Source organism: Ambystoma mexicanum, chromosome 4p (genome assembly GCF_040938575.1).
Source record: "Ambystoma mexicanum isolate Mex_15411 chromosome 4p, UKY_AmexF1_1, whole genome shotgun sequence".
NCBI lineage: Eukaryota > Metazoa > Chordata > Amphibia > Caudata > Ambystomatidae > Ambystoma > Ambystoma mexicanum.
In genome coordinates, this window is record NC_090927.1 from 740,992,854 (window position 1) to 741,020,438 (window position 27,585).

General features: G+C 41.1%; 1 protein-coding gene across 1 annotated transcript in view; it reads left to right on the forward strand.

The window, feature by feature from the left end:
- LOC138452855 (uncharacterized) overlaps positions 1-27,585 on the forward strand; it is a 1,928,742-nt gene that overhangs the window by 423,895 nt on the left and 1,477,262 nt on the right. Inside the window, exon 15 of the mRNA XM_069605205.1 lies at positions 27,084-27,204. Coding sequence (XP_069461306.1) covers positions 27,084-27,204 — 121 coding nt within the window. The remainder of the gene's footprint in view (positions 1-27,083; positions 27,205-27,585) is intronic.

Below are 27,585 nucleotides of genomic sequence, written 5' to 3' on the forward strand. Positions count from 1 at the left end.
ATAGGGTTCAGGAATCCCAACAATAAGAAACCAAGAGGACTATGCACACGGGAGCATGCCTGGCAGGCTAGTGAACCAGGCCTAAGGGAAGCATGCTACAAACCTGAGAGAAGGGTCTACGACCTATATCTGGGTCTGAATCATTCCTCCTGGCATTGCTTAGAGATCTTTTTGTTGGAACATTGAAACTTTACTTTGATTGAACCTGGAACTTTATGTTGGCCTTTTTAAAGGGAACTGAAACATGGAGAAGGGACACATTCTTGCAGACGACGTCCACACATACAATTGGACATTGTCCAGAGGAAGGAAATCATTCCTCTGAAACACGAAGTCCCTTTATCCCTTTCCTAGTTACAAGTGTGAGGGTTGGAAATAGGCGTTTTAACATAGAATGGTGGACTATTTTGATTTCAACTGGACATCTTGATAGAGCACTTAGTCTTTTTGTTGAGGTATGGAAATTCCTCTTAGTCATAGGGACAAGTAGGGTTTTTCCTTATTTTCTTTTTAATAAAAGTCTTTATCAACCGAAATGCCACCACTGTGTCATTGTCCTACTTCTGCACCCTTACAGGTGTTCCTGGTACTCTTTACCCGAGAGCTCCGGACCTTCTTCTCCGTGAGACAGCCTCACGACTTCCCACTGCGTAAGAGTTTGGTTTCTAACACCCCGCCTTGGGGTGGTTTTTTTCGTGCACTTCCATGGGCTCTGGTTTCTTTCATTCCTACCTCAGGGTTGGATTTTGTGTACCTCGCCTTGTGGTTCTGCTTCTCTCACTGTGTCTTGCACTATAGTTGGTCTGGTCCCACTGAGATATTATCCTTCATCCAACCTTGGCATCTGGTCTCTCTCAACCCCTCTTGGAGACTCCCTCCTCTCGCCCGACCCTGGGGTATTATCATGTGCACCCTGTCTTGGAGTATAGTTTCTTGCACCTCACCCTGGGGTATGATATCTTGCACCCCACCGTGGGGTATGATTTTGTGCACCTCACCTTGGGTATGGTTTATTGCATGCTGCTGTGGGATCTGGCTTTTCTTGCACTGCCCTGGGTTATATTCTTGTTTACGGTGCTTCTGTCAGCCTGCCTTGCCTCCTTGGTTCCGTGGAGACACTGCTTACCTTGTAGTTCGCTACGGTACACCTCGGCAGGTTGGAGAAGCTCAGCTGTGGCGCCACTGGTTCTTCAGTGTCCTCTGCTTCCCTCTCTTTGGGTGGATCTTCCGCCTTTCTCTCATGGGTTCCTCGCTACTCTGTGGCGCCCATCTCTCTTGCTGCCGGTCATTGCGCGGCCAGGGATCTGTGCTTGTGTCCTTATCCAGTGCAGATATTAGGGGTCTTGGCCTTCGTCGGGCCTGTCATGCATGGCGTGCGCTTGCCTTCTCTGGCTACACCTGCCAGGGGGAGGGTTATGGCCTTCTGATGCTCCACAGAGGTTTCTCCCATTCCTCTAATGATGATGGGCTCTTTATATTTCTATAAGGGGTGGGATTTACCATGATTCTTTCAATCCTCGCTGATACTTTGCAAACAAAGGGTCAGAAACCACACCCATGATTTCTACAGGAATATTTTGTTTATCAATCATTTTAACTCCCATATAGCCAACAAAGGTAGTATTGGAATGTTGGGTATAGGGAGGATAACTTCGATCCCTTTCTAGGGTCCTCCGGCCCTCTAAGAGGGGTTCTCCCCACTATGATCCCACCGTCCTGTCCCCTAGGAGCCTCTAGAGTCCCAGATGGTGTGGGGGAAGCGGCTCACGCTTGGAGAGGGGGGACAAGTTCCCAGGATTCGTCACACAATGCTACTTTGTTTTAAAACAAAGTGTTTGGTGTTTCTATCATGTGCTTCCTGCAATGCTCAGTTTCATTCCCATGATAATGTTGTGTTTTTGTTCATACTCTAGTGGTGTGTCAATACTACATTATATAGTAAATGCTGTGTTCCTTTCAATGCTAGTTTGTAACAATGTTACATTTGTAGTTTTACTTATTAGGATGTGCTTAAGCATCACCTAGAAGCTGAAACTATTACACTGGAATACAAATAGAAGAGAGATGGGATGGGCGCTGGTACAGACAGCTGCCAAGTGTTCTTTACCCACTCATTGACGCCTATGGCTATGCCCATCCCTATGGTTCTTCCAAGCCACTATCGGCCCCACTCAGCCGAAAGCACATCTTACTGAGGTGTCTTTGAGTTTAAACTTTATTAAACTGTAACATCAAACATTTTGCTATATATGGCCTGCCAATGCTATTGCAAAGCAATCTTTTTCATGTTATTTGCTCAATTGAAATACTGGTGTAATAAAAATGTCTTAAACAAGTGTGCTTTCATCCACTTGATTTATAAGGAGTTTGTGTTTCTTCACATCTGTTTCGTGCACTGAAGTACTGTTAAAAACAAGCAATGGCAAAGCAAAACATGTAGGCTTGTCTACAGGTATTCGGCATTTGCCACGTGCTTCTATCATATGCCCAGGTACTGACATTTTGCAACTGTTACCATTGTATGCCCCAAGTAGTACCATCACTAGAGAGCCTGGAAAATGTCTAGCCCATACCTACACAAAAGCAAACATTGCTGGTTTTTCCAATGCTTGATTGGAATGCTATGTGTGTTACAATGCAACATGTGCTTCAATAAGATGCGTGGTTACTGGAATGCTAACTTTCTTTCCTGCGTTAATGTTTCCGTGTTTTCTCTTGGGACTCTGAACATGTTACATTTGCCTCCTTTCCTGTCATGTGGATACGCTAGGTGTTTTACATTGAGCATGCATGATACATAATATTTCAAGAAAAATGTGAAAATCTTGTGATTAACTGCTCCAATTTTTGTGTGTGCAAATTCAGAACAGGGGCCGTGACTGCCAGAAATGTATACAAAACGAGGGCAAATAATTTCGATATATGCAATCCAAAATCATACCTTTGCGGGTCTGTGGAAAATTTCATAAAATAAACACCTTTACATGAACACGTTCCTGAATCTTCACCAATTTTAGCATGATTGCTTGGATCTAGCTGGATGGTTGCATGGCAAATATAGTGAACTTTATTGGGCAAGGTCAAAAATTACATAGGGACATTTTTATATTGTTTTCCTATGGAACTTGTCATGTGACGTTAACAATGGTGTTCCTACACCTACGTATTGTTACAAACAAATCGGTGAAACCATTTACAATTACAAAAATACATATATAGTTTACAAAAATCTGATTTACTGAAACGTCTTTGCTTTTTAAGAAACGTTTAAACAATTAAAAACAAATATAAAAAGCATGCATTTAAAAAGGTGATAGGAAATTCAGGAACAAATTACAAGACAATCATAATGTGTAAAAAAAATAAATGTTTAAAGGTGTATTTTGTAAATAATTTAAAGATTCTTAAAGCATCTAAAAATATATTTATGTTTCTACACCTTATAATGATAAATGTGCAATGTTAATGACCTTGTTGAATTCTGTCATCATGTTATTCATGTTTACTATATTTTTTTATTTTAAATAGTTTATATGGTTAAAAACACTTTGATATTAAATGTTTAACATTTCCACACTTCATCATGATTTATTTGCAATTTTAATGAGCTTGTAATTGAATTTGGTCACAGTTTTTAAAAATTGTTTCCTTTTTTACATAATATAAAAGTTTATAAAAATACTTTGGAAATATATTGTCATATGTTGTAATAGTTCTACATATTGTAATAAGCTTTTGGCAGTTTCAGTGAAGTTGGCTTGGATTTTATTAATTTTTTCAATGTAAATGTTTTTTTTTATACAAAAATTAAATATATATGTATATGTATTTCAACATGTCTACGCTGTCTACACATTAGTCCCCTGCTTGACTCTGGGGAAATCTAATGGAAAGACCATGGGGGCCCAGTAGCTCAAATGCTAGTGGATGATGGAGCTGGCAGTGTCACCCTCACTTAGCCCCTGTCACCACTGGGCAAGCGACAATCACATGCAGCATCCTTCTCCGGTTATCAATAAGGATTTCTCAGGCATAGCTAAATCTTACTCCCCTTAAAATACGTTTCCCACTATATATCAGAAAGCCCACTAAGCTTACAAACACTCTGGCCCTTGGATGAGTCATATCCAATTCAATGGCCTGCCCTTTTAGGAGTGACCGCTCATTGCACTGAGAATATGAGACAGTATGGAACCAGAAAAATAGGTATCTCCTCATGTCCAAAAATTAGCACTTTATGTATCTCTCGCGTAGGGAAGGTCATGGGCTTTGCCTCTTAAATAATTCAGTCTCTTCATTGTAGGTAGCAAACACCTGCACAGACACCAGAGGCACATTACATATTTGTCTGGCACTTGCTCAGCGAATTGATTCATACATCAAAGCAACATTACCCTTTTCTCTGGCATCCGCTTAGTGGGTATGTGCAGGCATCTGAGGAACATTACATCAACATGAGGCATTCAATTTGTCAGCCTGTGTAGACTTTGAGGGCCCATTAAGGTCCTGTGTAAGATTCACCCCGTGCTCAAGCTGCAAACACTGAAGCTGTGATCGTTTCCATGCAGATGGAGGTCGAAGAGCTCTAGCAGGGAATTGACGACACATCCATTAGTGCTTTCACCCGCAAATCCCTTGAAGGCTCAGGTACATGCACTATAACACTTGTGCACCATTGGGACACCCTGGGATGCCCAAGGCATTACAAGAAAGGAGGTCATAGAAGATCAAGAAGGCAAAGAAAAGATACTAGCCACGGGCGCACCCGTTAAGCCCCGTCAAGTCCCGCTTTGCCGCGGGTGACTTTTGTGGACCGTTCCTGGGACAGCATTTTTGGACTTGCCACGAACTATGTTAACCAGCAGGCATTCTGCTTACTTTTGCTGGGAGGGGCTTTAAATATGAGGTTGCGTGCGCACCGCGCGCGCGCCTGTTAAGCCCCGTCAAGTCCCGCTTTGTCACGGTTGACTTTTGTGGACCGTTCCTGGGACAGCATTTTTGGACTTGCAACGAACTACGTTAACCAGCGGGTGAAGACTTGTGGAGGAAAGTTAAACATTTAAACTACGAGCATAATTATATGCTAAAATAACCTTTTCTGCTTATTTTAGGCACTCTGCTTACTTTTGCTGGGAGGGGCTTTAAATACGAGGTTGCGCGCGCACCGCTTGCGCGCACCCGTGAAGCCCCATCAAGTCCCGCTTTGCCGCTTCGTCGCAGCATATCGGTTAGCTTAGCAGAGTGGAAAATAACCGTAACGCTCTCCACAGCTAGAAAATTGTCAGTGCAAGTGGCATATTGATTTGGGTGAAACTGAAGGTTTGGTAGTGCACACTTTGAAATAGTGTGTGGCTGCGAAGGGCATAAATGTTTACATTATCCACAGATATGCCCTGTCCTGAAAGACTACGTGCGCTGTTTAACCCCACTTTAAATGAAAGCCCTGCCTCTACGCCAAAATCTGCACGGCCTTGTGCGAAGAGTGCGCCGTGGGATAAACGACTATCAAGGAAATGAACACGATCCAAAATTGTAACTGGTAATCTTCGGAATTTTGGGTTTGCTGCTTTGCCTTCCCCCGGTCCTATGAATTGAATGGCAGAAGTGATAAACTTAAGCGTCTCGACTGCAGAGGCACAACCAATCCTGACTAATCAAAAAGGTGTTGCAGCGCAGCAACCGCTAATGAGCTCCCCTACTATTTTGGAGCTGAATGATGGTACTGAGGCCGGTAAACAACCTTGTAATATTTCCCTGTCTGATACCATGATCCTACAAAATGCTCATTCTGGAATTGTTGCACCCTTGTTGAACAAGTCTAAATCGGATTTGGCAGATGATGCGGTTATAGAATTAGAATCATCGCCATCTTGTTTCTTAGCCAAGGAAGATGAATCCGACTTATCAAAATCACCGGCATTGTTTCAGGATAGGAATATCTCAGAATCAGAATCCTCCATTTCTTATATCCCCCCAACTCCTCGGAGACAGATTAGGAATGATTCGGTTACAACTGTGGGCTCCCAATTTAAAGAATCTTCCTTGATGACCTTTGAAAATATGAATACGGCACTAATGTCACTTGCCAGATTATTTGAAGCACTAAATTATAAAGTAGATCTTATTCTGGATGCCTGCGGGCTTTGGTGCCTTATAAGTGTAATTAACATAACATAACATAACATTCATACCAATCTAGAAAGTATAGCAAATTGGCAAAAAAATTGCGGTGATTCCTTGGCTCGGAGACAAGTGTCCGATGATAAAAAATTGACTCTTATGTCAAAGCAATTTGTAGACATCTCGCCATTGTACAAAAAACTAAATGGCCAACTGGAGTTGCGGCAGGAAACACAGGCAACAGGTGAAAAATCACGATGTATGAAGTCTGTGGCTCCATGTGTAGAGGAATACCAGACGGGAGGTGGTAAATTACAATGTTTGGAGTCGGCAGTTCCATGTGTAGAGGGTATTATATGTGAAATACCTCTGGATGTAGCCACAATAGCCCAAGAGGACTTACAGTCGATTGCTGTCGATGTGGCAAGTAAGCCACCTGAGGTGGCCTTGCACAAGTCCAAAAATGCCAGATCGAGTAAAGAGGCATACACAATCTTCGCGAAAAATCCAATAATCCAAAAAACCGACCTTAGGACCAATATGAAGAAATCAAAAAATCAAAAATCCAAGGGTGTGAATGGGAGTGGACAATCAAGGCAGTTTTTTAAATCACTCTCTAAGCCAGTGAAATGTTCTACATTGGCAGCTAACGCGATTACTAAAAAATATTTAAATCAAACCATAGAAAGAGATAAGAATACAAAGAATGGTGAGAACTTCCCTCAAGTTGATCTATCTCATTCTCCATTAGATAAGTTGTTACAGGTCGCAGAGGGGATGAATATTAGCCAAGAGAATGTAGTGTTAGAGACTCAACCAGCTCTGATGCCTAAAAATAAGACAGAGAGCAAGGTTGTGAACTATGAATCTACACTAAATAGACAAGAATTTAGGAAAGCTGTGGATGAGTATAAGAGCCAATTCCACTCAGAGACGAGTGTGAGTCATCCTTTAGCTCAATTAACTTCTGCAATCAAGCCGAAGTTAGGTCTGGGTAAAGAAACCGAAACAAATCTGATGGGTTTACCATGGAAGATTCAAAGTAAAACTACAGAGGGGAAATTGAATGAAAAATCTTCTGTTCTTGATATACAGGATAATCTACAAAATAACATTCTAAGCACAATTAAAGATTGCTTAGTAGCTCTAACTGCTGAACAGAAGATACTTAAATCCTCTATGAAATCATTGCTAGTTAATAAATCTGACTTACCAAATGCTTCTGATGAGAAAGTGATCTCGAAGAATGTTTCATTCAGACTGCCTTTAGAAGAAGAGAACTGTGGCCTACATAGAGATATTAAACTGAATAAGAAGGAGGTGAGCTCAAAGATGACCGCTACGAATATAAAGACGCTTCCAATTTACTCAGTGTTTATTAGTTGTCGGGGCAGCTCCTTTCCTTCTTATACTATGAACAGAATGAGCATATTACAGTTATTTTCCGACATTTCTAGTTTGGAGGATAGATCCTCAGGAGATATCCAGCAGGTTCAATTCCCTGATGATAACGATCCGACTGTATCCTGCCTGTGGATAAAGTCTTGTATCATTTACAATACAATATGGTCTGCCAGCTCTGCTTTACATGACCTTGGATTTATGTTAATCTCTACCACAAAAGAGAGCCTTTGTAATGAGTCGTTACAACAGCCTGGAATCCAAGGGGATAAAACTGAGGGTACGGTGGCAGTGGCCTGCAAACGTAATAAAACCTAACTAGAATCTAGTGATTTGCGCTCTAAAACTCATAAAATAGCTATTGTGAGTTGGAATACCAGAGGTCACAAGCATTTACTTAATAATGCCAATTGCCAACTCAAAAAATTTGATATAGTGTTATTGCAGGAAACTTGGCTAAGTGTGCCTCTATCATGGGATAATCATTATGTTCACTTACTTCCAGCAATAAAAGGTCAAAAAGGCAGACCTATGTCTGGCCTTGTTACTATCTCAAACATGACTACCATAAACAATTTAGCTGACTGGCCCTCTCCGAATTCCTTTGTACAATGCTCTATAATAGAGATACAAAATACAAGATTTGCAATAATTAATATATACTGGAATCAAATGGCAATCCTAACCGATATTTTTTTCAAAGATCTGAATTCAATTATGGAGAAAATTATGATTACTCCTAATATTGACCATGTGATTCTAGCTGGTGATCTGAATATCCATCTTGTGGCAGTAGGCAAGAAGAGAAATTTGGGAACGGGTCACTCAATGGCTTGATTTTGTTCAGACTTGGGACTTAATCATGTTGAATGGAGCATTGGAGTCTGACTCTCCACCCTCTCACACCTGGATAAGTGGAGCACAAAGGGCAACTATTGATTATATGTATGTGGATAGAGGACTATTTACTAAAATTGTCAAGTTTTCCGTAGTGCCAACCTTATCTAGTGATCATTTGATGCTGGAGACCGAATTTGTGATCCATCTGTCCCATGAATCTCGAACGCAACAAAAAACACTGAGGAATTTAGTCATAAATTCTCAATGAAATAGACTCTATTGGACTAGTCCTGTGTTAGAAGCTTTTGCCTGTAGCGTAGTAGAAGACCAACATCTCTTAGAGAGGGGATTTACTCCTCCTGAGTATACTGACAAGATACACTTGTTTGCACTGGCGTCTGATACCAATAAGCCCAGCATTGTGCGAACCCACATATTTGACAAATCGGTTAGACTCAGAAAAATGACCTTCCGGAAGGAAAAAAGACAGATTCTATTGCTTCTGGTGCAAAATCATGAGCAGTCTTTAAGGTGTTTAAAAACAAAGTATAAAAATTGGATGCGTGCGCATAAGGCAACAATGCACCAAAATGATGGTGAATACTGGTTGCAAGTATTTTAGAATAAACAATCGTCTCAAATTTGGAAGCTGTTAAATATGGGTTCATCACGCCGACAGTTGCTATCACAACTCAATGGTGTATCTGAAAAGGGTTGGGTTAGTTACTTCACAAATATGTATGCGTATCCACAAACTAATAATGCACAATTAGCTTACGATCAGAAAAAAATTACCTTCACGATCAAATTCGACCTATATGATGTACTATTCTATATAAAAAAGGCCAGCTCCTCTAGAGCACCTGGGCCGGATGGCATATCAAATTTTGCCCTGAAACAGAATCCGATATTGTGGGCCTCCATACTATATGCTGTTTTTCAAACAATACTAATAAAACAAAGTGTGCCGTTGTCGTGGTGTAGAGCGATAACAGTGCCAATATATAAAAAAGGAGATTGAACAAATCTGGCTAGTTATCGTCCAATTTCTCTCCTGGACGCCCCGGGGAAGATCTTTAGTAGAATTGTACTAAGAGATCTTAACGCCTGGACTTTTAATGAGAACTGCCGCGATCCTTTTCAAACTGGATTTGTCGCAGGCCTTGGCACTTCTATTAACATCATGACTCTCAATGCGATCAAAGAGCTCTATGCATCAAAAAAACAACCTCTTTATTTAGCGTATGTAGATTTTCGAGTTGCTTTTGACTCTGTAGATCGCGATCTGCTTCTTCAGAAACTTGTAAGATTTGGCTGTCCATCTGCATTAGTCTCTATAATACACTTACTTCATTCAATCACCTCTATGCAGGTAAAATTGAATTTGAATGGATTATTATCGGAGGTGATTCATACTAAGAGAGGCCTAAAACAAGGCTGCATACTTGCGTCTACTTTATTTAATCTATTCATCTTTGATCTAGTAATTGATCTCATGGAAGTAACGCATGATGCACCAAAAGTAGGAAGTCAGACCATCGCTTGGCTACTGTATGCAGATGACCTCGTCCTTATCTCGCAGACGCCGAGTGGTCTGCAAAATATGCTTCATAAATTAGACCTGTATGTTGATAAAAACAATTTAACTTTAAATCTGGAGAAAACTCAAATTATGATATTAGGTAAAAATAAAAAGAGACAAAGAAATCATTATAACTGGTTCCTGAAGAAGCAAAAGCTAACTATAGTTGATGAATACATATATCTTGGAGTTCTGTTTAGTAATTCCACTGTGAACAAACCTCAGTTAAACAACATAAATAGCAAGCTGACAGCTCTCATTTCACAGGCGAGGATTCTTCAGTATAGGTATGGGAAATTCTCCTGTGCACATATCCTGGTATTCTTCCAACAGAAAGTAGTAGCCATTATTACATATGGAGCTGAGACTTGGCTTGCACAAAATCCCACTTATTGGAATAGATTAGAAGCACAGTTTTGGAAAAGGGTAATGAACCTTCCGAACTCAACACCTACTGTTCTCCTTCGCTTTGAGTTGGGTAACTTATCTATACAAATACAAGTAGCATGGAAAAGATGTTGCCTTTTTCGAAAGTGTATATTGGGTTTAGCCAATAAAAATGTGCTTACAGTATTGGCAAATTACTTATTACGATCCGAGCATTCTTTCCCGTCGAAATGGAGAGCTGCTGTAATGTCAGATATGAGTGATGCTAACATCTCGCTCGATACCTTGCTAAACAATCCTAACAAAGCAAAACTTAAATTGCATCAATTAGACTGGAATAGTACACAACAAAGATGTATGCAATTGAAAGACTTTGATAGGGCACTTTTCGGACACAAACAAATTCCGACAGGCTGCTGATTAGTTATTAAAATGCCCTTCTTTTAATTTAAGAAACCGGATATTACGGTTTTGTTTGAATTTATGGCCGACTAATCAGATATTATTGAGAAGAGGTCTTATTCAAGTGGAAAATTTGATCTGACGATTTTGTAAAATACCAGATAGCAAAGAAACATTAAGGCACATATTAATTGATTGTGTTGCCCTGAGAAAGCAGAGAGAAATGGTTATTAAAAAATTAACACAAAATCACCACATTATGCAGTCAAATGATGAACTGTGACAGTTATTTGCTACATCAAAAATTGCAGTAGGAATAGCAATTATGCAATTTCTAAACACAGCTCTATATACTACGTATTTTGAGAATTAGTTGCCCTATTGTCATTGTCTAAACTGTAATCGATTGGAACTAAGACACTGTAAGATCCTCAGAATGAGACACGGCTTGTGTGGATTTATTGAAGTGAATGAGAATGGTGCATACTCATTCTCATTTTTGATCTTATAATAGAAGGTTAGTGAACATGTATTTTAAACCTACAATGTGATGCGAACATGTATATATGATAATTTCTGTTTTTTTTCTTTTTCCTTTTTAAATTATTTATATGATGATTTTATTGTTATGTCAATGTTTTATTTTTCTCTGTGTCCTTTTTATTTGATTGTATTCATAAAATGTTTGTTTTGAAAGGTTCATTAATTAACCAACCAAAATTAAAAAAAATTAAAAAAATATACTAGCCAATCATTCTAGACAAGCTTGAGAGTGCAAGGGTGGACTTAGGAAGGAGACCCTGAATTAAAGGGGTAAAGCCAACAGTGGGAGGAGGAGTGAGCCTGCGGCATGGCAGCAGGAAGGAGTAAGACTAGCAGAGGAGTTGTAAGACGCTAAAGAGGGTAGACGTCTGGACCATAGAGCATGGAAGCAACAGAGGTCCTCTGAAAAGCCTTTCTGTGAAAACCTTAGATGGAAGACATCCCTATTGCCTCAAGAGCTAAAGGAAAAACAAGAGTGAAAGATAATAGGGTGACCAGTGGTGGGGAGCCACCAAGAGATTTAGGGTGCTGTAAACCCTTAAGCCGACCAGAGACTACAACCTGACCTTGGGGGAAAAAGGGAACGGAGTATATGGGGAACCTTTCTAAACCCGGACTTTGTGTTATCCAAAGTCAAAAGAAGACTTACACCCACCACTGATAAAAATGGGAACACAGCCCACCAAAGTGCTAGGTCACATCACACCGGCGCTGTGGTCCTTTTACCCTCAGAACCGATGATCACAAGTCTGCTACAACACACCTCCCTTTTACCCCATTTTCTTTTGGACAAGGAAGAAGGAAAAAAATCAGACTCGTGCCCCCTCACAACACTACCCTCATTCCATACTTGACATGTCCCTGTCTGCACCGCACCACTTCAGCTTTGACCATGGGAATAGGATAACAAATTTGTCCCCTTTTCCAGCAACCAAGGGTTACCTCACATAAGACCACAACTCTGCCAACTGTAACATGCACACCCCTCTCACTGTCATACTTCACCTTGGACAGGCACAGAGCCAACTCCACTCTTTCCCTCATCTCCTCATCTGCGTGTTTGCGGAGCCTAAAGGCAGAGTTTGATCATACGGTGCCATTGGCGCAGTTTGATACAAGGTGCATGTCTATCATAACACGCTTCGACCGCCCCAAAAATAGAGAACACACCCCCTCATAACTTCAAAGTGTTCTTTCCCGTAAATGGCACCGTGAGAAAATCTTAAGGCGTACACCCATTTGAACATTGCTTCCTTCCAACTTATACCACAATCCTCCACTATGCGGATTGCCTCCATTTTGCCCCTACTGACCAGCACCATGGCCCTATTTGGTTGGGGATGGTAGAGGGTAGTACTCCAGTGCTTCACACCACACCACCTCCAAAAGTATTCTGTGTCTTAAGTCACAAACTACAAACCATGCTCTTCTAACACACTGGCTGGGTAATCTTTTGATTCAATACTGCTTCGAAGAATATGATAATCGCATTAATGCTTGCTTTGTGCACCACCTGTACCTGTACTTCCATCCTCTTGGAATACAAGTCGACTAGAACAAGCATGAGGTGCCCTCTCTTAATGCCCCATTGCTATAGGCCACAGAATGTCCAGGGCCACTACTTCCCACACCTCTCCAGCTGGAACGTTCATCTCCAACAGTTGTGCTTGCACCGTCAACCGTGAAAACTCACACTCGCTGCAACCTTTTAGACACCTCTCGGACATTCTTTAAAGTCGTCCACCCTCAACAGGGCCTTTGTGCAGGAAATTCCAGTGTTCCCACAGAATGCTATCGATATCAGCTTTTCTTTCAACCCCTAAGAGACAAAAACTTTCCCAGCACGAAACAAAAATCCACCTTCCATGTTCAACTCCTCCCTAACCTCTCAAAAGTGCCTCAGACTCACTGAAAGTTTGTTTTTATCACTCCTTCTCCCCTTAAAGTAACCACTCACGAGACATATCATTTTTGGACTGCTCACTCATTTTGACCAATTACACCATTATGTGTCATAAACACCTGATCTATCTGCTCCAGCACTGCATCAGCGCATGGGACAGGAACCCTCAACAGATGGTCCTTGAAACGATTTATCCAACCAAGAATGAGTTCAATTCAGAAAACATGATACTATATCCGTACAACCCAGCTAGTTATGTGTTTTCATGCTTTGTCAAGGAACTTTCACCCGAAAATCAATTTCACTAGTCTATGGTCAGTCCCAAACACTAATTTCTTTCCCCACACACATTTTTAAAATTTCTCCACAACCCAGTGAAGGCCAGGGCCGCCTTCTCAATCACAGAACACCTCCTCTCGGGCCCTCTCAAAATGTATGAGGCATGAGCTATCACCACTTCTTCACTTCACCTTCACTTCTTCACCACTTCTTCCCTGCACCTCTTCTGTGTAGGAACAGCACCAGCCTCCTATTGCTGGTGTCAGCTATTAGGCTGGGCATACACCTTGCATCATCAAACTGTGCCAATGGCACTGAAAGATCATTCTCTGCCTTTAGCTCCTCAAACTATGCAGTTTTGACTTCACAGTCTCTCTCAAGGCTATCAGAACGTTCCTCAACTTGTAAGCAACACGTGACGCTTCCTGCTTGAGCACAATGCAGTGCACAAAGCTGTGCCAGCAGCCCACAGTACTGGTGAAAACACCCGGGAGGTAGGTTAGTTCTGGCACTCCTCCACAATTCACTCTCACATGCAGCACTTTCTCCACTGTATTTGGATTTAGGAGTATGGGCCTCATTACACATCCGGCGGTAACTGTGCCGGACTTGCAAATTTACAACCCTGGCGTTCCGGGAAGTCAGGCGCTGGTAATTGTTAATCCCCATTCCCATTTGAGTCCCATAGGCCTGACCCTGGCGGGCGGGACAGCACCCGCCCGGAGACTCGTAGTGTGCCGGTCCGGTAACTGGCTTACTGGCACCATTCTTACCAGAACGGCACACTTGTAATGTTGCCCTATGTGTAGCTTCTGCTCCCTCCATCTTCCAAGGGATGCTCCCTTCCTTGTCTTGTACACTATACCCACGGCACTGCATCCTTTAACGGATAGAGATGCAATTGTATCCATGTTGTATCCCCCAAGGCATGTATCGGGGTCAAGCAGTTTCTTAGCACATCCACCCAGACTGAGTGCCTCGGGAGGTGAGGGCAAATACCTTCATGGTCTGCGTATAGCGGCACTGCGGTCTCAGGGGCGTTCCCTCCTCAATGTCTCACAACTGTAACATGCCCCACCAGGCTGCAGGGTTTGGGACTCCCTCCATAGACTCTCATCGCCTGTGTTATAAATATGAGACAGCACGGGTGACTTTGTTCCATGTTCATTCAAGTAAAGGCAACAACATGAGGATGAATCCGCAGCACCACCATACCAGCCCAGTAACACACTGACATAGGTGGAAAACAGGCCACCAGAGTTCTAGGTGACATCACACAGGCACTACGGTGCTCTGGCCCTCACATTGTACAGGACCCATGGTCACAAGTCTGCTACAACACCTTTTGTGTCCCGTTTATTGTTTTTCCCACATAGTTTTTTTTTGGCCAAAATTACAAACTGTACTTTAACCTGTATTTTTGTCTTGGCTTGGTTATTGATTATGGTCACTCTCGTGACATCATCATAATCATTGTTTTCAATTTCTTTCCAGTCTTTTAATTGTTTAACTTCCCTTTCCTCATATCGAATCACTCATTGTCTTGAACTTCCCTGAAGTCCTAGGATTTCAGGGAGAGTTGAGGAGATTCATTTGTAGTTTCAATGGCCCGTATAGCGTTCGAACTACTCAACCATCTTTGAAAATCAGTAAGGGTCTTTGGGTTTCTTTTAGGGAGCTCCTATGATCACTCAGTGAGTCAATGATTACTCTGCACGCTTGTATATATGAGTGAAGGCTTTATTTAGGATTGCACCAAGCCAAGATTGCTACTGCAGTGACCTCCAGCTGCCTGCCCACTCCAACTGGCACTCCATGGAACCTGGAACTCCTGCTGGGAGCATGCAAGTTCCATGGTGATGCACATCTCAAGCAGTGTGACACAAAACATTTACATACTTTGAATAACATGAACCAAGTAATATTAACATTACAAGAAACATATGTAATGGCATGAACATAGTTACAGATTTGACTGATAACAAAGGGCAGGCATGAGATGCATTCCTATCTATACAAAGGTCTACCGTTCCCCTTGTTTTAACATTCCCTCTCTCACACGGTTAGGGGATAACCAACATAATCATCATATAAAGGAGACAGAAAATACATTCCCCACTCAACAGTGATCTTTACATATTGTGTGGTGCTGAAAAACCCTATTTATACCAATAGTCTTGAAAAAATAGACCTAGTACTTATTTGTTTTTTTATAATATCAAAAATAGTTTATTATTCTTTTATAAAACTAACTCTAAAACAGTGTTTTCAGTAAAAAGGACCCCACAACACAACATACAGTGGATACATTTACAATACAAATTACTAGTTTCACTCACATCCATTCCTGTAACATAACAATACAATACATCAACATATAAAATTTATATAATGATTTAAACATTTCCATTCACTGAGTGTTATTAACTCAGAATAAACAGTCCCGACATGTTTCAGTTCCTCTTGGCACCAAATGCATGAACCTTCTTCAGGGGAAGACACTTTTAATTTTTTCTCCACCAATTCAGGGCCCCACAAGTACTCTTCAAACCGTACTCCTATAATTATTCAATACACAAAGAAAAATAGGGTATCACTACAGATCAACATCATCACAAATACATAAGTCAGCTACATAATGCTAACTATATTCCAGTAACATTCAAATATGTACCTATATACTGGCAAGATCAATTGAACCCAATGGCCACTACATACCTCACAAGTAGGATTGCTGCAGTGTAGGTGTGCCTCAGTGCACCCAAATGCCCTCCGACCTCTTTCAATAAGTCTGATCCTGTTCTATAAATGGTTCTTTGGTAACCATGAACCTGATTACAGCTGAGAAAGGAACAACAAACAAACAGTGGTGTGAACAACACAACCACTACTCCCTCACTTCATCACAAATTCACGTGACCGCAAAAACTATATAGTGCTCCGATGAACCTACTCATCTAAGTAGTGACCCCATGTGTATTCCTATCATTCAATGTGGTCATACCTTCCATAACAACCCTATAGAGCTTTTGAAACTACAACCTTCACCAAAGCATTATCACTCATTTAAAACAATATATGCATATATACCTATTACGCCATGCCACTACTCCTGCGTGGTTGAAGAGATTGTTTACATATTCTTCGTCGTTGTTAAATAGTCCACAAAATTGTAACCTACAACAGAAGAAACCTGATCAATGTTCTAGACAAAAAATATATCACAAGTATTTCTGTAGCACGCTATGCCCAATACAATGTAGTTTACTTAATATCAACCATTATTAGAAAATCCAAATAAATGCTCGTATAAAACGAAGGCCCATCATTTAATACCCAATTAGTAACGTCTGCAGTACAGTGTACTAAATATCAATAGTTGTAACCTTAATTGAGGACGGAAACTTCACCCAATGCAGTTCCGGCAACCAGAGATCGATTCCAGTAAGGGCGGCGGTTCGGCTGCTAAACCCCTGTTTTCATAATGAGAAGCAGTTCAAGTAAACAAATGCTAAGACACAAATGAAGGACTAACCTTCTTTGTTTCATGGAACGTCGTGCATCCTATTGCTGAGACATAAACGAAGGACTAACCTTCTTTATTTCATAAACATAGTAAACAGATTAACTCGATCATGGGTAATCGACCGATAATGTATTCAATAACAATGCATGAGGACGCGAATTACACCCAATGCAGCTCTGGAAACCCAAAACCAAAAATCCGGTAAGCGCGGCGGTTCGGCTGCTAACCCACTGTTCTCATAAGTACAATAAACCCGCTCATATACACCTACCAAGGAAGGCCAATTAGTGACCATAATTACAATTTACCCAGAATTACATGCTGGAGAAAGTCTAGTCCATTCGACAAGTAAAAACCTGGGGTATAAAACATAACCAGGGGACCATTATCAGACCAAGTTCTGAATGTAATAGTTTCTAGGTAATCAAAGTTACCCACACAAAGTGAAGTAAACCATACAACACATTACACAAATATATTACAATCCCTGAACCATATCCGACTCATCACATTATATTTTCAAAGTCTAAAACAGTGTCATTTTTGAAAAAACCATTTCTATACATAGTGCATCTTACTAATTCTTCATATTTCTCACTAATGCCCCATCAGATATATCTATATCTCCATAGGGATGTACCACCACCCAGTGTCCTTTCATCTCTGAGTATGCAGCCAGTCAATTTCTTCATTAAGACCAATGATATGACTTTGGCACCTGTAAATCATTTTTTGTTCGAATAGAATGAGTTTATCATCTATTTCTGATTTATTTTTGCCATAAATTTTCTTTAAGATCACCCAACTGAAATCCTCGTGGGAATGTTTCATCTGTACAAAATGTTTAACCATAGGAGCTAGCAGTACTCGGTTTTTTATGCAACTTCGATGTTCTATCATACGAGTACGACATTTCCTATTGGTTTTGCCTACATATTGTAATCCGCAAGGACATGTAATTAAATAGACAACATTTTCGGTGTTACAATTGGTCATTTCATTAAGAACCCACTTAATATCAGGATTTAACATAATATATTTTGTTTCCTTCGTCGTGGCGCACATCACACACTTTCCACAGGGAAAATGTCCCTTAACAGGCGGAAGGCCCCATAAAGTAGTTTGCCTGGGTGCTAATGGACGTTTGATGGATATGTCATTCCTAATGAGCATCTGTCTGATATTTTGGCTTTTCCTAAAAGCCACCAATGGAGGTGGAGTCGATTCAGCATTGTACACTTTCTTCAATGTCTTATTAATAATGCCTTTGATTTTGTATGACAAGTTCGAAAACGTATTGACAAATACAATCCGATCACCTTTATCATCTGTTTGTCTTTTCTCTAGTAAGGCCTCTCGATTATTGTTAAAAGCTCTTTTGCAAGACCTCTTTACCAGCTCAGCAGGATAGCCTTTATTACACAATTTTCTTGACAACAGAGCTGCACTTTCTTTATAATCCTGCCCCAGACTACTGTTTCTCTTTAGCCTCAAAAACTGCCCGAAGGGCAGATTCTCCTTGATATGATTAGCATGGTGGCTGGAGAAATGGAGAAGAGCATTTTTATCAGTTCTCTTGTTGTAAGGTTTAACTTTAAGGTGGCCTTCATGGTGAAATATGGTGATATCTAGGAAGTTAATTTCTTGTGCATTGATCTCTTTAGTGAATCTTAAGAAAGGGTTCTGTGCATTTAACCACTCGACAAAAAATTCTGCCTCTACAGCTGTTCCTTCCCATAGTATAAAAATGTCATCTATATACCGAAGCCATTTCAAAAGGTGTTTCTTATACGGGTTGGTGACTGGATAAATGACCGTTTTTTCAAAATATTCCACATATAGATTAGCAAGATTGGGTGCCATGGCAGCACCCATGGCTGTGCCTTCAATTTGTTCAAAGAATGCTCCTTGAAACTGAAAAAAATTACGAGTCAAAGCAAACTCTGCACACCACATAATGAAGGCATTACTGACGGGATGACCATCTACCCTCTCTCGTAGAGTTTCTTCTATGACCTCTAAAGTAGCCCTTTGAGGAGAATGTTAACCATACGGGTCTTAGAAATAAATCTACTTTTTGTGCCCCTACACATAGTTATACCCCTGAATCTCGTGTTTTCGAGAAACAGGTTCTTAAAGAGGTATATAAATTGGAACAACAAGGCATACGGCATCATTCAAATTTTGGTAATACTCAACGAGAACTGGTGTCACGGTTGGCCAGATTACAAGATGTAGTAGTGAGGCAGGCCGATAAAGGCGGAGCCATAGTGCTATTGAACCGTGAGGATTATGTGGGGGAATGCCAGCGTTTACTGAGTGATGGCAGAAGTTATCATTCCATACCTTCTGATCCATCTATTGCTATGATGGAGATCATAGAAGCTAAAGTACAGAGTGCATATGAAGCAGAAATGATCAGTAAACAGGAACGTGATTACCTCATTAGAAAACAAGGACGTGTACCGGTTTTTTATATTCTGCCTAAGGTGCACAAGAGCCTTACTAATCCCCAGGCAGACAAATTGTATCTGGAGTCAACTCTATCCTTGAACCCTTGTCCAAATTTGTTGATTTCTATTTAAGACCATTTGTGGTCAAAATGGATAGTTACCTAAGAGATACTTCGGATGCTATCAACAAAATTGAAAATTTACCTTTCACCGCAGGCCAGTTCTTATTGATTAGTCTGGACATACAATCCTTGTATACAGTTATTCCTCAAAGGGCTACTTTAGAGGTCATAGAAGAAACTCTACGAGAGAGGGTAGATGGTCATCCCGTCAGTAATGCCTTCATTATGTGGTGTGCAGAGTTTGCTTTGACTCGTAATTTTTTTCAGTTTCAAGGAGCATTCTTTGAACAAATTGAAGGCACAGCCATGGGTGCTGCCATGGCACCCAATCTTGCTAATCTATATGTGGAATATTTTGAAAAAACGGTCATTTATCCAGTCACCAACCCGTATAAGAAACACCTTTTGAAATGGCTTCGGTATATAGATGACATTTTTATACTATGGGAAGGAACAGCTGTAGAGGCAGAATTTTTTGTCGAGTGGTTAAATGCACAGAACCCTTTCTTAAGATTCACTAAAGAGATCAATGCACAAGAAATTAACTTCCTAGATATCACCATATTTCACCATGAAGGCCACCTTAAAGTTAAACCTTACAACAAGAGAACTGATAAAAATGCTCTTCTCCATTTCTCCAGCCACCATGCTAATCATATCAAGGAGAATCTGCCCTTCGGGCAGTTTTTGAGGCTAAAGAGAAACAGTAGTCTGGGGCAGGATTATAAAGAAAGTGCAGCTCTGTTGTCAAGAAAATTGTGTAATAAAGGCTATCCTGCTGAGCTGGTAAAGAGGTCTTGCAAAAGAGCTTTTAACAATAATCGAGAGGCCTTACTAGAGAAAAGACAAACAGATGATAAAGGTGATCGGATTGTATTTGTCAATACGTTTTCGAACTTGTCATACAAAATCAAAGGCATTATTAATAAGACATTGAAGAAAGTGTACAATGCTGAATCGACTCCACCTCCATTGGTGGCTTTTAGGAAAAGCCAAAATATCAGACAGATGCTCATTAGGAATGACATATCCATCAAACGTCCATTAGCACCCAGGCAAACTACTTTATGGGGCCTTCCGCCTGTTAAGGGACATTTTCCCTGTGGAAAGTGTGTGATGTGCGCCACGACGAAGGAAACAAAATATATTATGTTAAATCCTGATATTAAGTGGGTTCTTAATGAAATGACCAATTGTAACACCGAAAATGTTGTCTATTTAATTACATGTCCTTGCGGATTACAATATGTAGGCAAAACCAATAGGAAATGTCGTACTCGTATGATAGAACATCGAAGTTGCATAAAAAACCGAGTACTGCTAGCTCCTATGGTTAAACATTTTGTACAGATGAAACATTCCCACGAGGATTTCAGTTGGGTGATCTTAAAGAAAATTTATGGCAAAAATAAATCAGAAATAGATGATAAACTCATTCTATTCGAACAAAAAATGATTTACAGGTGCCAAAGTCATATCATTGGTCTTAATGAAGAAATTGACTGGCTGCATACTCAGAGATGAAAGGACACTGGGTGGTGGTACATCCCTATGGAGATATAGATATATCTGATGGGGCATTAGTGAGAAATATGAAGAATTAGTAAGATGCACTATGTATAGAAATGGTTTTTTCAAAAATGACACTGTTTTAGACTTTGAAAATATAATGTGATGAGTCGGATATGGTTCAGGGATTGTAATATATTTGTGTAATGTGTTGTATGGTTTACTTCACTTTGTGTGGGTAACTTTGATTACCTAGAAACTATTACATTCAGAACTTGGTCTGATAATGGTCCCCTGGTTATGTTTTATACCCCAGGTTTTTACTTGTCGAATGGACTAGACTTTCTCCAGCATGTAATTCTGGGTAAATTGTAATTATGGTCACTAATTGGCCTTCCTTGGTAGGTGTATATGAGCGGGTTTATTGTACTTATGAGAACAGTGGGTTAGCAGCCGAACCGCCGCGCTTACCGGATTTTTGGTTTTGGGTTTCCAGAGCTGCATTGGGTGTAATTCGCGTCCTCATGCATTGTTATTGAATACATTATCGGTCGATTACCCATGATCGAGTTAATCTGTTTACTATGTTTATGAAATAAAGAAGGTTAGTCCTTCGTTTATGTCTCAGCAATAGGATGCACGACGTTCCATGAAACAAAGAAGGTTAGTCCTTCATTTGTGTCTTAGCATTTGTTTACTTGAACTGCTTCTCATTATGAAAACAGGGGTTTAGCAGCCGAACCGCCGCCCTTACTGGAATCGATCTCTGGTTGCCGGAACTGCATTGGGTGAAGTTTCCGTCCTCAATTAAGGTTACAACTATTGATATTTAGTACACTGTACTGCAGACGTTACTAATTGGGTATTAAATGATGGGCCTTCGTTTTATACGAGCATTTATTTGGATTTTCTAATAATGGTTGATATTAAGTAAACTACATTGTATTGGGCATAGCGTGCTACAGAAATACTTGTGATATATTTTTTGTCTAGAACATTGATCAGGTTTCTTCTGTTGTAGGTTACAATTTTGTGGACTATTTAACAACGACGAAGAATATGTAAACAATCTCTTCAACCACGCAGGAGTAGTGGCATGGCGTAATAGGTATATATGCATATATTGTTTTAAATGAGTGATAATGCTTTGGTGAAGGTTGTAGTTTCAAAAGCTCTATAGGGTTGTTATGGAAGGTATGACCACATTGAATGATAGGAATACACATGGGGTCACTACTTAGATGAGTAGGTTCATCGGAGCACTATATAGTTTTTGCGGTCACGTGAATTTGTGATGAAGTGAGGGAGTAGTGGTTGTGTTGTTCACACCACTGTTTGTTTGTTGTTCCTTTCTCAGCTGTAATCAGGTTCATGGTTACCAAAGAACCATTTATAGAACAGGATCAGACTTATTGAAAGAGGTCGGAGGGCATTTGGGTGCACTGAGGCACACCTACACTGCAGCAATCCTACTTGTGAGGTATGTAGTGGCCATTGGGTTCAATTGATCTTGCCAGTATATAGGTACATATTTGAATGTTACTGGAATATAGTTAGCATTATGTAGCTGACTTATGTATTTGTGATGATGTTGATCTGTAGTGATACCCTATTTTTCTTTGTGTATTGAATAATTATAGGAGTACGGTTTGAAGAGTACTGGTGGGGCCCTGGATTACATGGTGGAGAAAAAATTAAAAGTGTCTTCCCCTGAAGAAGGTTCATGCATTTGGTGCCAAGAGGAACTGAAACATGTCGGGACTGTTTATTCTGAGTTAATAACACTCAGTGAATGGAAATGTTTAAATCATTATATAAATTTTATATGTTGATGTATTGTATTGTTATGTTACAGGAATGGATGTGAGTGAAACTAGTAATTTGTATTCTAAATGTATCCACTGTATGTTGTGTTGTGGGGTCCTTTTTACTGAAAACACTGTTTTAGAGTTAGTTTTATAAAAGAATAATAAACTATTTTTGATATTATAAAAAAACAAATAAGTACTAGGTCTATTTTTTCAAGACTATTGGTATAAATAGGGTTTTTCAGCATCACACGATATGTAAAGATCACTGTTGAGTGGGGAATGTATTTTCTGTCTCCTTTATATGATGATGAGATGCATTCCTAACAGGAGCTTCACTCACGCATGCCTATTCCCTTTAAGTTAACTCACAAGAGTTTTTTCAAAGTACATGTTTCTTTTATATAACTCTGTTTATTGACAATTCGGTGAATAAACAATAAAGCAAAATAATACAACACCCACATACACATTGTGGATCCATTTTATTCTCCCTTCTTGTAACCAACCCAAATTGCCTCCCTCCCATCCGCAGGTTCGTATTCCCAGTCTTTCATGTGCGCCCTGACTCATAGGGCTGCGCTCTCCATGTCATCCCATGACTTCCTCCTACTTCCCCCCATATTTTCAGATATTTCCCAAGCAACCCACTGTTTCGATATGTTATTTCTTCCATTCTGCGACAATGTTCCATGTCTATTTTCCAATTCCCTTTCTTGGGCATCTCCTAAGATCCCCACTTTACCACTAGGTCTCTCTTTACCTCACTTTCTGGGGCTCCCATTCTCCTTTAATTTTGTCAGTGGGGATGCTGTAAAAGTAGTGATGGCGTGGTATAACGTAGAGATCCCTTTCTTCTGCAGTTTATCTGTAAAGAGATTAATTTCCAGGGGACTCTGCCCCGGGAGGTCAAGATCACACCCAAACTGTGCCATCATTGTATGTGTTAGCCGGAGATATGTGTACATTTTGCCCTGCCCCAGTCTGTACCTTCCCTGTATGGTCTGGAATGACATTAGCCTGTTATTCTCAATCACATCCCCCACCTTTGTAATACCCTCCCCAATCAAACGCAATTGTTGCCCAAGTTTACTGACCTCCAGGACACCTGGTTACCCCACAGTGGTTGCCACATAGTTCTCCCTTTCCATCCCATAGCTTTCGTGGTTTCTTCCCTAATTTGTACCAGTCACTGTCCCACTGGGGGAGGTGGCGCCACCCTGGGCTCCCATATAGCACCTATATTGGGTCAGCTCCTTGCGTGGTCGCTAGCTCAAGTCTCATATGGGAGAGGGCTCGCCCCTCGAACAGCCATTTGTTGGCTTCTATCATGTGATCCGCCTATTAATACTTCCTTACATCAGTGAGCCCGTGTCCTCCCTCCCACACGAGCTTGTCAAAGTGTTCAAAGCTATACGAGGGTTCTTGTTGCCCCATATGGCCTCTCTTATCAGATTGTTAATCACGTCGAATTGTTTGTGGGGTATGTGGACCGGAGTGTTTTGCAGTATATATAACAATCTGGGGAGTGCTAGCATCTTCAGAAGGTTAACCCCCCCCAGCAATCTTACCAGTATTGTAGCCCAATGGTTCGTATCTTCCCGTAATCTGTTGATCACTGGGTCATAGTTTCCCTCCAAGAATTTCCTTGCGTCTCAGTATACCTGTATCCCCAGTTACTTGAACTCTTCTTCTTCCACTCGAAGGGGGCAGTCCGTCTGGACATGCGGTGTTCCCACCTATGACTGGCATGATCACCGATTTGGTCCAGTTAATTTTGAGACCACAGTGCCACCCAAACTCCTGCCAGGGCACCATTGTCCTCTGGCCTGATCTTTCAAGTTCCCCCAGGTACACAAGAAAGTTGTCTGTTTAAAGGGATATTTTATCTTCCCATTCCTATTTAAACCCATGAATTAGTGGATCTGACCTGATACATAGCGCCAATGGCTCGATCGCCAGGAGGAACAGCAGGCGTGATGATGGGCAACCCTGCCTGGTGCCCCTCTGTAGCGGAAATGTGAGATATATGGCCATTGACCTTTACCCTTGCTAGTGTTCGTGTGTAGAGTAGCCGCTCCCATCCCATGTAACTTGGTCCTACTCCCATCTTGACCATCACCACCCAGAGGAACTCCCACCCGACAGTGTCAAAAGCTTTCTCTGAGTCCAGTGCCATAACCACATGATGCCCTTCCAGCAGGTCAGAGAGTGCAAAAGCATTGTGTAACCTCTTCACATACATCCGCGTGGCTCTGCTTGGCATTTTAGACTCCACATTCTGTAATGAAATTGGCCGATATGAGGAGCATTAGTTTGGAAGATTGCCTTTTTTATGAATTACCACAATATTGGCTGTTCTCAAGTTTTCTGGAAGTTCCCCTTTCCCTCTGCTCTCTCGGAACATTTCTAGCATGGGTTCATCCGGTTCCATGTCTTAAAATCGCCGCAAAAATGGCTGTCGATACAAAATATTGCGGCACAAATGCTGTGGTTTTGCCGCCACAATCATGTTAAGGATGCAGGGGACACCCTGCAACCCCTTCACCCATTATACCATTTAAGGAGTGCAGGGGACACCCCCGCTCTCCTTAAATGCTATAATGGGGTACACCTTTACTGGGTAAAACCACAGCATTTTTGCCGCAAATTTTTTTACTGACGACATTTTTGACGCAATTTCATTACCTGATACCGTTCATCCTCCTTGTGTCAGACATCTCTCCAAAAATCCACCGGGATCCCATTCGGGCCCGGTGTTTTCCTTGATTGTAACCCCTGTATGGCCTCCAAGATCTCCTCTTTCGCTATGTCTTTCTCCAAGTCTAATTGCTCCTGTTCCCGCATGCTTGGCAAGGAAATACCTGTCAAGTATCGATCTATCTCCGTGGGATAGGGCGCTGGCATCCCTGCATAAAGCGTCTGGTAGTAAACAGCCTGTCATTGATGGCTTGCACCCATCATACCCATTCCTCCCTCCTTTCCAACCAGGCCAACATATGCCCCCACTTGTCTCCCAGTTCGTATACTCTAGCTCGTTTATTCCAGTAAACTTCACATGCTTCATCCGTCGCCACCATCCTGTAGTCCCCAGAGCTTTGTTCAGGACCCACACCTTTGGTTTCTATACTTTTAGTCTGTACATAGAGCCTCTTCACTACAACCACTTCATCCTCTTTCCCTTGCAGTTGATCTCGTCTGCCTCTTTTATGCGCTCCTATCGCGCATTGTGCATTCCCATGGACCACGGTTTTATATGCTTCCTGCGATGTTCCACTACTATCCACTGTGCCTGTGTTCAGGTGCAAGTGCTCATCCGTCCCCTCTAGGAGAGCCTCCTTTATTTTATCGTTGCCTAGATAATAGGCATTGAGTCTCCATTCTCCACACCCAAGTCTTGCGTTCCCCTCCATCATCATGTACAATGGAGCATGGTCCGATAGCCTCTTCGCCAAATATCGTGCCTCCCTTACTCTACCCAGTGTCGTGCAGGGCAGTAGCAGTTAGTCCAGCCAGGACATTGAATTATTGGCACAGAGTGGAACGAGAACTGCTGTTAGTCGGGATGCAACTCCCTCCACACCAAAGCACTTTTCTAATAGAGACATTTTTTTAAATGACTCACATTTCAAGATCAGAAATGTACTTTTTGTGAATGTGTCGCCTCATAGCGTGGCTTGGCCTAAAGCATGGCTCGATACGGAAACCAGATGGAGCAGTGATTTGACACCTGTATGTGTTTTACCTTCAATTGACCAACTTATTGATTAGGTTTGGTTTAGTTTAGTTTAATGTAGTCATTGAACACATATGTGAGACACTGCGCAGTTGGATGGCTGCCTCTCTTGGCCCAGTAGCTATTAGTTGCTGAACTTGTGAACAAGCTAAACTTTGCAGGATGGTCACCAGTGCAATTCGTGCCAGTATATAGGCACACTTTCTGCATAAAAATAATAAGAATGTGTTATTACATCAAAATGATTACCTTTAGAAATAGTGAATGATGGTTGCTACGAAGGTGCCTTGCATGTGATCTCTCTCCTTGCCTGCTTGATATTTTCAACTGCTGGTAAAAAATATCTGCTTTGGAAAGGAGGATGCATGATAGACAATCCGCTAAGTATGTTTCAACTGGTTGGTTTTTGCATGTTAGGCTATGTGCGAGCAGACCACTGTGCACTAATACATGTGATATATTTCATCTGTAGGTTCACTGTTGTTAGCCATCGCCAAGGGATCCAACCAATGATCGGTGAATGCTACGTGATGGTGTTTGACTGGTTCTGTGAAGAACTTAAAGAAATTCAATCTACATATGAAACATTTAAGGTAAAAAATGATCTATTGCACTAATAACAGATGGGCATTGTACCAAATTATTGTAACCAAATAGGACATGGTGGCAATGTTTCCCTCAAGCTTACCTTACTCCACTAATGGTAAACGTGATGGGGCAACCAAAGTTCAAGTCTTAGAGGGGAGCTGGGTGGTTTTATAGCTTTCAATACGGGACTATCCACACAGTATGTTAGTAATAATATAACTATCTTACTACACAGGAAAAACGCAGTGCAGGTTCACAGTTCAATAGCTTCAGTAGTTTAGCAAAGCTTCCCATTTCCCACATACCTCCCCTTACCTTATCTGTCTACATTTGGGGTTCAAATGGAGTGAGGAAGAAGTAGAGAAAATGTGCATTCTATCGCAGGA